Raw genomic sequence first — 13464 nt, 5'->3', positions numbered from 1 at the left:
CTCAAATAGATCCGTATACAATACTCAATCCCATCGCTGGTTCAACAGTGTTTTTTAAACTCTTACCAAGACTAAGAAAGAAAAATAAAATTTTAGAAGAGCCTAAGAATGTATAATTTCGAAAGTTTGTGGAATGTTGCCAAACTGCCCTTTGAAAAGATTGTACTAATTTATACTGTCATTAAAAAAGTGTGAAAATGCCCATTTTCTCAGACTTGTTCCATTAGTATGTAATAAATGTTTTATTGTCAGCAGTCTGATAGATTAAAAGTTCTCATTGTTTCAGTTTGCATTTTTTGGTAATTACCATTTCCTCAGATATTTACTTGCCATTTCCATTACTTCTGTGAGTTGTCCAAGTATTCGGGGCCTGTTTTTCTACAATCGGTATTAATTTATAGGATCTTACTACATATTAAGGATAATATATTAAGGATAATTTATCTGTTACATATTTTGCAAATATTTTTCCATATTATTGTTTATATTTTAACTTAGCTTATATTATCTTTTCCTGTAAAAACCTTAAAATGTTACAGAGCCAAATCTGTCCATCTGTTTCCTTTATAGCAGCAGTTCCCAACGTTTTTGGCAGCAGGGACTGGTTTTGTGGAAGACAGTTTTTCCGTGGACGAGAAGCTGGGGGATGGTTTTGGGATGAAACTGTTCCATCTCATAAGGAGCACACAACCTAGATCCCTCCAGGCACAGTTCACAGTAGGGTTTGTGCTCCTAACAGGCGGGGTCCCTGGCCCAGGGGTTGGGGACTCCTGCTTCACAGCATCTGGGCTACATGTCATCTTTTAAAGTACATTAAAATCTCTTTTCAATCATTATATTATGAAAAGAAAAACAATATACTTCACATGTAGTGACACTGCTAACAACATTCAAATATTATGTACTGAGACATGGTTAAGTTAAAAAGCATTACAGGTATTTAGTTAAAAATTTAATAATTTAAGAAGCACATTGGCAGGGTGAGGTAGCTCATGCCTGTAATCCCAGAACTTTGGGAGGCCGAGGTGGGTGGATCACGAGGTCAGGAGTTCGAAACCAGCCTGGCCAATATGGGGAAACTCCATCTCTACTAAAAATACAAAAATTAGCTGGGTGCGGTGGTGGGTGCCTGTAATCCCAGTTACTTGGGAGGCCGAGGCAGGAGAATCGCTTGAACCTGGGAGGCAGAGATGGCACTGAGCCAAGATCACTGCACTCTAGCCTGGGCAACAGAGCAAGACTCCATCTCAAAAAAAAAAAAAAAAGAAAGAAAAAAAAGGAAGCACATACAAACAACCTGAGTCACAGCATAACAGTTTCTTTGGTAATCTCTTAAGTCTTCAGAATTCTGGTTATGTAAATAGTATAATATCTTTTAGGATAATACAATATAAAGGTCACAAAAAAACACTAAATTCATTTACTCTAGCCACTCACCTAAAATGGAACTTTCCTAACTCTGTGTCTGAGGAAAAAAAAAAATGGTCCATTTTTTCAGCCAATTTTAACTGATACCAAATTCTGCATGGTGAGTTAAAAAGCTGCTTCCTTGCTCTATTTTTTGCTGTAGTTCTATGCTCAAGAACAGAAAATAAGTATATCACCTCTATAACATTACATTCTTTTAGATGTCTGAAATGTTTTCTTCAATTAGTTCTTTCCTTACTGTACATTTTAATGTAAATATTTGTTCACATGTTTAACTGACCTATTAGGTTATAAGCTCCATGAAAACAGTGCAAATGTCTTTTAAACCTTAACTCCTAGTGCCTGTTACGTAGAAAACACTTACTGCACTGCTGTTTGAATAGAAAGAAAAAAAACGTGTAGACAATGTTGCCTAATTTTTTACCTAGACAATTTTGCCAATATTTTTCTTAAAATCAAGAAAGATCATATAATCTGTTTCTTCTAATTGTTATATTCTAATATTTTCATGTATGATTGTGTCCTGAATACATTCCTGATAAATGATACTGAGTAATTTTATATCTACAGAAAACTACCTTAGATTCAAAATAGTCTATAAATCAGTTCATCTGCATTGCATAATGAATATATTATTGATTTTCTATAACATATTCAACATTATTCTAACATGTTTGTTAACATAAAGGTATTTGGTATTACAGCTACATAGCTTCAATTATATTCAAAGTAATTTTAAAAATCATTTACTAATTAGAGATTTTGGAGTGACATATAGACATGGAATAAGTACAGACATGTTCAGATCACATCCTTTGGTGTGTTGAGGCAGAAGAAAGGTTGAGAACTACAGATTTTCAATGGTAAATCGCCTATTCTTGAAAATAATTTTTTTTCCAAAAAACGTACTTGATATTTAAAAATATGTGAATCTTTACCAACTACTTGGGACCAAAAATACTTACTTCACTGTCGCACTTAGAAGAAAGTTCAGCTGTGGTATTAATAGGTTGTCTGGGGCTGACAGATAACGATCAAATTGAACCTAAATGAAATAGAGAAATACAAAATATAAATTACATATATGTGCTAACAAACATCTCAAATATAAACATATCTTTTTTTTTCTTGTTTTTTTTTTTTTGAGGCAGAGTCTCACCTTGTCGCCCAGGCTGGAGTGCAATGGCACAATCTCGGCTCACTGCAAGCTCCGCCTCCCGGGTTCAGGCCATTCTCCTGCCTCAGCCTCCTGAGTAGCTGGGACTACAGGCGCCCGCCACCGCGCCCGGCTAATTTTTTTGTATTTTTAGTAGAGACAGGGTTTCACTGTGTTAGCCAGGATGGTCTCGATCTCTTGACCTCGTGATCCGCCCGCCTCGGCCTCCCAAAGTGCTGGGATTACAGGTCTGAGCCACCGCACCCAGCCAAACATATCTTTTAAGAATTAAATACTTGAGAAAAATTCCATACTCCAAATAACTAGATTGTTGTGTTCAAACTGTGTAGTATTTCGTAAACATTCTACCTAAAACTGTCAAATCTGTAATATAGTCAATATTAGCAATATTTACTTTTAAAATCCTGAATCCAAACCATTCATTTTAGTCTTCCTCATAAAGCTTTTAAGTAATAATGTTAACAAAAAGTAAAGTCATCAGGTTTCAGGTCTACCTATTTCTTGATTTTACTATATTTATTCATTTGTTCATTAATCCATTCATTAGTTCAACTAATACCTACCATTGAAAAGATAGTATATTAAGTAACGGAAGTATAAAAATGAGCAAAAAAAAGGACAGTCCCTAGCTTCATAGAGCTTATGACCTAGCAAGAGAGGTGTTAAACAGGCAGTAATATAAATAAATATAAAATTACAAACTTTGTTAAATGCTATTAAGGAACAAAACAAGGTACTATAAAGAATAAATTAAGGACCTAGTCTGTGGATTTGGCAAAAGCATCTCTCAGGAAAGGACATTTGAAGTGAAACCTGAAAGCTTAATATACATTAAGTAAGTGGATGGATGGGTGGGGAGGTTCAGGGAGAGGAGACAGCATGAAGGCTTGAGGTGGGAAGGAAAACAGCTAGGTAAGTAGAGATCATGTAGGACTGGTATGCTTATTTGAGGATTTTAATAATTTTAAAAGCATTAGTAAACCATTTAAGTTAAGTAAGGGAGAAGTCTGACTGAAGTTTTTTTTTTTTTTTTTTTTTTTATTTTATTTTATTTTTTTATTATTATTTTTTTAATTTATTTATTATTATTAAACTTCAAGTTGTAGGGTACATGTGCACAACGTGCAGGTTTGCTACATATGTATACTTGTGCCATGTTGGTGTGCTGCACCCATCAACTCGTCATTTACATCAGGTATAACTCCCAATGCAATCCCTCCCCCCTCCCCCCTCCCCATGATAGGCCCCGGTGTGTGATGTTCCCCTTCCTGAGTCCAAGTGATTTCATTGTTCAGTTCCCACCTACGAGTGAGAACATGCGGTGTTTGGTTTTCTGTTCTTGTGATAGTTTGCTAAGAATGATGGTTTCCAGCTGCATCCATGTCCCTACAAAGGACACAAACTCATCCTGACTGAAGTTTTAAGAAGCTAACTCTGGTCACAGGAAGAACAGAATGGAAGACTGCAATAATAGATGCAAAGACACCAATTAGGTACCTTAGGCACCTACTGCAGCATTTTTAGACTATGGGGCAATCAAGATGAAAGAAGTAAAGATATTTGAGAACCATCAGGACTTGGTTACTGATGGAATGAAGGGATTGACTCCTAGATTTTGGATCTGTATAAATTAATTCACTATATTATCGTAACACGAAACTGTACTCTTCATTCATTTGTGTAGTAGCTGCATCCCTTACTAGATCGTATCTGTTTTCATCCCAGTTCTTAGTATGATGACTAGAAAACAGCAGAAACTTGGTTAATAACTATTTAAATGATAAATGGATAGAAGGTCTTACAATTTTCCGAGTTAATAATGCCTGGAAAAGGACTTAGGTTTGGGGTGGAATGGGCAGAGTTAGTTTTGGACATGCTGAACTGAAATGCCTTAGAAACCCCTAAATGGAGACAATAAATGGTTGTACATAATCATGTATTAAATACAAAACTCAAGCAAGATTTGTTTTGTTAGAGAAATCATATATTCATATTCATCTTAATTGTTCTAAAAATTAACACCAGGAACATGAAGAATTTTTAATGGCATTTAAAATATTTTATGAGTTGTATTACAGACTGGATATGTGTCAAGAGAGGAGAAACAAAGGAAGGGAACACATATTTGGTACTAACTAATGTTACAGATGTAAGTGTGAACATAGATCTTCATTTTTTGGGGGTAAATACCTTGAAGTGCAATTTTACCGGATAGTATGGTGAGTGTATATATAACTTCCTAAAAAACATATCTTTTAATGAACCTAAAATTCATTTTCATCTATTTTTATTTAAACTTTTTAACATTGAATTTTCTTTGCATTTCTAATTTTTGCTATTATATTTTTGTTTTATATATAGAAGTTACAACTGTTGCTTCTATATAGTGTCTTTTATTATGACATAATGTTTCTGCTTTGTTGCATTTAGTCTTTTTAAATTCTACTTTAGATATCTAATAATTATATAGATAGCCCTCCCTTCTTCTTTGTATTTGTTAGGTATCTTATGGGCCTATCCTTTTATTTTCAGTTAAATTGAGTTCTGGAAGATAATATATAGGAAAGCCCTGGCATCAAAAATTGTTGGAAAATTTAAAAACCTTCCTAGAGGACTATCTATGAAAGTCAGGCCATTGTGGTAATGAGTATATGTGAGTATTGTAAATACTTAGGATCAGTAGTTTAGAACAGTAGTTAAATCCACAAGCACTGTAGGCCAACTTCCTGGATTGAATGGGGTTGTCATGAGGATTCGAGAGTTAATACATGAAAAGCACTTGCTATGCTAAGTAAATGTTAATGGCTGTTCTTGTTCCTTGTTATTATTATTACTATTACTAGTATTACTATCATAAAACTTCCAAAAGGGATCACTCCTATGAGGGATAGAGCTATATGACTTAAATATCATATAATGAACGGCTATGCGCATGAGAAAAGTATATATACTTAAGACACAGAAACACACACAAAAAGTAGTGATCATGCAAAAAGGAAGGTACAAGATCTTCACCTGAAAAGGAAGGTAATAAAGCCGAAATTCAGTGAGTCTCAAACTGAAGAGTAATATACTGTTTTAAGACCGGAATCTAGTTTCCATTTTCATGTCAGGAAAAAGTCAAGAGCTTTAAACCAAGGATCATGTAGTAACAAGTTTATAATGATACACAGCCTAATTTCTTCATATCTGTCATTCCTGTTTTCAATTAAATTAGGAATAAAACTCTAAAAATAGAGTAAACAGTAATCCTAAACAGTAATGATGAGACTATCAGAGCATAGTGGAACACTACCATGAATTTAAGACTTGGCCAGAACTACTCAATTAAAGGAATACAGGCTTAGTCATTATTATTGGACCCAATGTTAATACAGCATATCAAGAGATAAAAAGTATCACCCAGAATGAAATTATCACACAGCAAAAAATGAAGAATATTGATCTATAAGGAAATCTAAATTAAAATGTTTTATCATACACTTACCATTGCAGCCTTCAGTGTCACAGAATCTAGGTTGGGCATATTAGCTAAAGAGCCCTATTTAAAAAAAAAAAAAAAAAAAAAAAGCAGATCCAAGATGTAAAAAGGGAGATATACATTTTATTTCACTTATTGAATATAGTCCATTAAAGAACTGCCCAAATTTGGAAAATCATTTAGCTTATTTCCATAGAACTCAAGTGTCATTTCTTCAACCTCAGTAAGATCAGGGACTATGATTTGTTGGAGGGAGCAAGAGGTGCTCAAGTTCATTAACAACAGAAATATCATGATACTTCAAGTTTACTCATACTCAAGAAAATGAAGGCAATGAAGCACTGGAAGATGCCAGTGACACATGGAGGCTTTGATACTTTCAGAAAGTACAGAAAGGCAGCAAAATTGGTTCCTACTGGTAGAAATTTGCTTACCACTTTAGCAAATAAAAAATTGAAAAGTTGTGTTTTAAGAGCTTCATTTAAGAGTTTCTGGGCCACAATATAGTCTTCATGTTAATGCTGTTTGAAAGAGTTCTTTGCTTTCTTAAGAAAGATGGCTTACATGGTTTTCTGGGGTTCCCATCACTCCTTTATTTCTACCAGGGTTCTATAATTTAACAAGATCATATGCTGACCCCAGAAGTGACTGCCTTCTCAGAGTAATGGGCACTTTGCTAAATTAAAAAGATGACTGCTATTTATACTGTAATCTATGCATTCAATTACAACTAATAGTGATATAGGAATCCAAAAAATTTACCAGTATGAATATCCTTTAGACATTTTATTATAATACTAATTTTTGTATATTTTCATTACTTTTAACAAAAACCATTTTTAATAAAAAGGATTGTTAATACTGTGGGGCACTCTACCATATTTAGGAAGTCATCTAAGAGCTATGCATGTATTATGTCTTAAGAATAACCCTATGACACAGATACTGTTATTACCCCCAACCCACAGGTAAGGAAACAGATACAGAAAAATAAATCACTTTCCCAGAAAAACATAGCTAGTATGTGGTAGAGCCAAGAATCCAGAGTGCAGCTCTAGAAGACCATACTATAAACTGGCATGTTCTTGAATTAGCAAGGAACATGAATTAGTAAGGAACATCTAAGCACTTACCTGTTCGGGTTTATGTTGCTGTACAGCGCTATAGATGTAACTCAAGCCTACCCTAGTTAAAACATAAGAGGCTTGCTCATTTATAAGTGTGTCCAAATGTGCTTCAATCTAAAATAAAACACAGAAAGAAAACATTTCAAAAGAAGAATGACACTGATGAGAGTAGAAGTAAACTACCCCAGAGTCTTAGCTCTTCATCATGGAGTTTTTCCTTGCATTGGCACAGGGATGACCTCTGTAACAAAACCTTTTTCTTCCCCCAAACAGTAAGTCTTTCTATGAAAGGGGGAAAAAGTCTTACTTTAAAAATTATAACCAAGGAGGATTCTAGGACTATCTTCCAGTCACAAAATTTGGGTTGCTTCTCAACTCTTTTAAAAGCTGGTAATAAACAAAACACAAACAAAAAAACACTAGTAAACAACAACAGTATAAAATAAAATATTTAGGAAGAGCTCCGAGATGAGGGCCTGACGTTCCTGACTTCCTGTCCTCCTCATGGTCCCAACTTGCTAGGTTGACTTAACAAATCAAATATACCATCTGGAGGAAATCCCATTACAGCTCAGGTAGCAATTTCTCCTGAGGATAAGGCAGGCCTGTGACAAGTAGGGAAGAGTTGAGGGCCCAGTAGAAACTTGGCTAAAGATTTCAGGTTCAGGAACTGCCTAAGAAGATGCCGCTATCAGATGTGAGTAGTATGGGCTCCCCAGTTTTGTGCTATTTTGGGGGATTCCAACTCATGCTAATGGAGATAAAAACCACAGAAGAGGACTACCTTGATGGGTTGAAACATTCCCTGGTGAGAAAAAGCTTGCTCTTCCTTTTTTTTTTTTTTTTTTCCCGCTAGTACAATCCTGAATCTGGAGGTCTTCCTTCTATTCCTCACCAGAATGTTCCCCCAGATTTTACCAGTTTGCTTGCTAGTGACACAGTACACTGTCAACTATGGTATCTGTTACCATCTAAATGATTGCCATTTTCCAAGCAACTCCAATAGCTCTGCTCTTCCCCCTAAAACACTTAGAACTGATTTAAAAGAGGTGAGGAAGCTGAAAGAAAACCTTTGTGAATAATCGGAACAAGTAGGGTTTCTTTCCCGAGGCATCACTACGGAAAGACATAAAGTACTTTCATTTTTTTTTTTTTTAAATAAATGCCCAAGGAAGTACAATTAGAGCCCTTACTTGCTGGATTTACTAGAAACCAAAGAAAAACAAAGTGTGCAAAGGTAAACACTTAATGAAGGTGAAAAAGAGTTACGGCTAAGAATCAAATTAGTGGTCTGAAAGAAAAATGGAAGGAAAGTAATATAGAGCAAATATCAAAGAATAGATTAAAGTAAAGAGATCTAAAAAGAAATTAGAGGGCAGATCCTTGAGATAAAACCAACCGAGGACAGGGGTTTCAAAATATAAAAAGTAACATACAGAAAAGTGATGATTAAAGAAATAGAACTCTTTACTAAGCAAAAGAAAGGTTTGAATCTTTACATTGAAATGGCTCTACAAAGTCAAAGATGCAAATAATTTTTAAAAAGAGACATACCAAAAATATCCTGGGAAAACATACGAACTCAAAGGAAAATCCCTGTAAGTGTCCAGATGAATGGACTAGATTACTAAAAACAAGAGAATCTGACTAGCCTGGACTTCTTGCTTGAAACACTGGAAGAAGCTATATAAAAGTAGGAAAAAAAAATAGGTTATTGGTAGTAAAAGTCCTAAAATCAAGAATCCTTTACCCAACAAGGTAATTTGTTACTTTGGAGAAATGTGATAAACCACACCTTCCCATATCCACACCCTTGTATTGTCCTCTATCATACTGAATCCAGGCTGTTCTATGTGACCAGTCTTGGCTGACAGCACGCTAGCAAGCATAATGCAAGTATAGGGCAATAAGCACTTCCACACTGTGATTTGTCTGCTTAGAATACCCACTCAAAGGGACTGCCAGTGCGGTCTGAAAGGACGTGGGGAGAATTGCTAGTGGAGTCTGGAGAAAGGCGAACCTGAATTATCTGCTGATAGGACAATTACTGAAAATGCTGCCAGGACTAATGAAGATCTGGCTCAAGAGATTTCTGCAGAACGTTGAAATACATGTAAAAGTCCAGTTGACACATTGAATGGGGGCAAAAATAAGCAAGGACATAGATAACTTGAATAAACTAATAAGCTCAATTCAGCGCACAGACCAGGAAGAATTTTTACCATGTATAAAATAGTTATGGAACACATAAGAAAAACAGATAATTGGTGATAAAGCAAATTGATAAACACCTGACATATCTGAAGATTTAGATCAATGGCAGGGATTTGGGCTTGAATTAGTGACAAATACAGAAAAAAGTGACATTTCTTAAATAAAAACGTTATTAATTCCACAGAAAATGAAAAAGTCATCCATGAAAGGTAAATTAACCATTCTTTGTTACGTGGCTCAGTCACCAATAGTGTTTACATAGTAATAATAATTTAACACAATATTGATCTAACCAAAATTTATAATACAGCTGCATTTGGGAGGATGGGAAAGCTCTAAATATAACCATATTCTTATCCCGGGGGGGTTGGGGGAGTGGCAGTAGATAACTAAATTTTCATTGTTCATTTCATTTCATAATGTATTAGATTATATCTAATACATTAGATATAAAACTTAAAAGATCTGTAAGTAGCAATACACCTAAGTGTTTAGAATTACAAATATAAATACCAAAAGAAGCAACTATAAAAACTGAAAGAAATTGTGCTTTTGAGGGAGAAATGAGAGACAGATGTTGGAGGTGGAGAGGATGGTACACTGGTGGCTTTTCATAAGAAGTTCGGTAGAATTATTTGACTTTAAACCACAAATATGGAAAATTCTGATATATTTATTTTAAAAGAAAAAATTAAAAATTAGAAAATATAAATTTAGATCTATCAAAACTCATTCCTATATCCACTGCCAAACTGTTGATATATGTGTCATAGCACAGAACGTTCAGAGTTGTTTTTTAAAAAAACAGTATATTTACCAATAATCACTGCTTAAAATTGGAATCCAACTATCTACTAAATTTTACAAATGGCTTTGTTTTAGTCAACATGTACACTCTTAAGTGATAACCATTTGCTTTATAGAACTCAAGGACTCAAGTGATTGGTATAGCAATTTGTAATGTTTTGCCTAACACTGGTTTACACATAGATAAAAATATATCTGTCCGCTGTAACACATTCTGCATTAACTATGCAGCTTGAAAAATATAGCATATTATTCACAGTTCAGAAACTGAAATCTGCATACAGAGTAACTGTTCAAATTAATCAGAAAAGCTTCAATCCACCATCACATACTACGGTATGAATCGAGTATTTTAAACATTACATATTCTGGTTCCTCTAAAGCTGAAAACTGAAATACTGAAATTGTGTGTGTGTGTGTTGTATATGTGTGCGTGTGTCCTTTCATCAGATGATATCAAGGGATCTATAGGAATTAGGTCATTAAAATTAGTTAAGCCAATAACTTAAAGCTATCACAAAGAGAAAAAGATTTGATCATAGTAAATAGTCATTTTATAGAAAAATTTACCTGAAACTGTAGCATTTCAAGACGTCTGTCAGTGAATTCAAATAGAGCTAATGTTGTCTTCATCATATATAGTGAATTGACCATGAAAGTGGCCATGTCAGCTGTGCCTAAGTTGCTGGCTGATACAGTACACATCTGTAGGAGAGGATCCAAGACACATGATAAAACCTACAAATGAAAAATAAAATGAATTCTTTATTTCTCAATCACTGATATGGTCTTGGGTTAATGATACTTCAGAATTAATGCCAAACTAATCGGAAGGAAGCCAATTTATGGAAGCACATAGGAAAAGATTAAACATAAATCAATACTTTTTAAATTATGAGAACTGGTTTAATATTTGAAGGAAAATCAACAGTAAGAAAGGGATTGTCAAAGTATATGAATTACAAAAATCCAGAAGTGAAACAGAATGTACAATACAGGAGCAAAAAACAATCATTAAAAATGAATTTACAACATACCTGCACAAAATCAGCTTGACGAGCATCTAATGGTACAACTGAAGAATCATGAGATGCTAAAACTTCACGCAGCAACATTAGTGTCTGATTTAGTGCAGAACTTGGTCCAAGATCAGGTGGTGGGAGTTCAACCTAAAATAAGAGATGATTTATCCACTCCTTATATTTTTCCACTAAATTTTAATGGGTAAATGTAAGTTCACAGTAAAAAAAAAATGTAAAAGTTATAAAGCATAGACTCACACATTAGAAACCTATAATTTATTAATAGCTTACTTTGAACTATACTAACAGCACACAAAGTGAGAGAAAAGTTCTTTGCCAGATTATCTCAGAATATCTCACCTTGTACTCTAAAATTAAAAAAAAATTTTGAAAAGTTAATGTTCACTTGAATTACAGAATTATATTTTAATATGTATTTAAAATGGCCTGTTTTATTTTTTAGCTCAAATCATAAGAAAAAAGCAGTCCATAGACCAGCACTATCCCAACTATAATATAATTGAGAGACGTCACCTACTCTCAGGCCCAAATCTCAGAGATTTTAGTTCAATATGTATAGGCTAGGGGTTCAGGAATTGACAGTTCAACAAGCACCCTAGGAGTCTCTTAAGAAGGTAACTCATGGGTCACACATTTTGAAAATCACTTCACAGAAACAGTATAACATTACCATTAATATCTTGGGCTCTAGAGTTAAACACATTAAGTTCAAATCTTGGATCTATCAGTTACTAGTTGTGTAATCTTCAGCAAGTTACTTAACTTTTCAGAGCTTCAGAGGGACTCTGTAAATATTAAATGAGATTGTTGCATGGCTGAGTAGCGTGCCTTGCACTTACTAAGTAGAAGGTATGCCAAGTTCACTATCCTTATTTGGTGGCACCATGATACATAAAAAGAAGTGCCTATGAATTTCTTTAAAAATATTTTCAGAATACTTGTAATGTTAATGAAGTAATATTTTGTAAATTTTTTAAAAATAGCACTTAGAAGACAATGTAAGAGACTACATCCAAGTGGCAGGTAGGTAGAAAGGTTTAAGAGTTTTCAAATATTGGCATTTATTATAAGATTGTTTCATGTAGAAAGTTAATACATAAGTGACATCACCAGGAATAGCAAAGTAAGCATGTCCAAAAATACTCTCTCCTTCATAAAAACAACAAGAACAAAAAAATCATAAAACATGCAAATAAACAAGAAAATATAGTCCGTGTACAGCATACACAGAAAAACACCTCAACAGAAACATTATCTGAAGAAGTCCAGATGTTAGATTTACTAGACAAAGACTTTAAACAAGCTATTTTAGATATGTTCAAAGACTGAAGGAAATCATGTCTGAAGAACTAACGTATGAAAACAATGTCTCACCAAATAGAGAATATCAATAAAGAGACAGGAATAATAAAATATAACCAAATAGAAATTCTGGAGTCAAAAAGTACAATAACTGAAATGAAAAATTCACTATAGGGTTTTGTTTTGTTTGACAGGGTCTCTCTCTGTCACTCAGGATAAAGTACAGTGGTACAATCACAGCTCACTGCAGCTTGACCTCCTATGCTTGAGTGATCACCCCACCTCAGTCTCCCAAGTATTAACAGCTAGGAATACAGGCACGTGCTACCATGCCTGGCTCATTTTCTTTTTATAGAGATGGTAGCCTTTCTATGTTGCCCAGGCTGGTCTCAAACTCCTGGGCTCAAGTGATCCTCCTGTCTCAGCCTCCCAAAATGCTATGATTACAGGTGTGAACTGCTGTGCCTGGCCTTACAGCAGGTATGAGCAGGCGGAATAAATAATCAATGAACTTAAAGACAGGAACTTAAAGATTATTGAGTCTGAGAAACAGAAAGAAAAAGAATTAAAAAAAAAAAATGAACAGAACATCAGAGATAAGACACTATTTAACAACGTAAGTATACAGGGGATCCCAGAAGGAAAGAACAAAGAGAAAAAGGCAGTGAAGAAACAATGACAGAAAGCTTCCCAATTTTGATTTTAAAAAGCATTAATCAACATCCAAGAAGCTAACTGACCTCCCAGAAGGATAAACTCAAGAGACCTACATTAACACACATCATAATCCAACTGTCAAAAGACAAAGAGATAATTCTGAAAGCAACTAGAAAGAAATAACTCATTATGACAAGGGATTTTTGACAAGATCAATAGCTGATTTCT

The 13464-nt window shown here is 34.4% G+C and overlaps 1 protein-coding gene across 3 annotated transcripts in view; it reads right to left on the bottom strand.

Moving 5' to 3' along the window:
• The window catches only part of COG6 (component of oligomeric golgi complex 6), a 132132-nt gene that overhangs the window by 53687 nt on the left and 64981 nt on the right, over nucleotides 1-13464 (bottom strand). For all 3 annotated transcript variants that reach the window (XM_007960205.3, XM_037986773.2, XM_007960204.3), the window contains exons 14-18: nucleotides 11272-11403; nucleotides 10805-10972; nucleotides 7220-7327; nucleotides 6093-6146; nucleotides 2394-2473 (exon numbers count right to left, since the gene is read on the bottom strand). In XM_007960205.3, coding sequence (XP_007958396.3) covers nucleotides 2394-2473; nucleotides 6093-6146; nucleotides 7220-7327; nucleotides 10805-10972; nucleotides 11272-11403 — 542 coding nt within the window. The remainder of the gene's footprint in view (nucleotides 1-2393; nucleotides 2474-6092; nucleotides 6147-7219; nucleotides 7328-10804; nucleotides 10973-11271; nucleotides 11404-13464) is intronic.

This window comes from Chlorocebus sabaeus, chromosome 3 (genome assembly GCF_047675955.1).
Source record: "Chlorocebus sabaeus isolate Y175 chromosome 3, mChlSab1.0.hap1, whole genome shotgun sequence".
Lineage (NCBI taxonomy): Eukaryota > Metazoa > Chordata > Mammalia > Primates > Cercopithecidae > Chlorocebus > Chlorocebus sabaeus.
The sequence above is the reverse complement of the archived record's forward strand: the minus strand, read 5'-3'. Positions and strand labels throughout refer to the sequence as shown.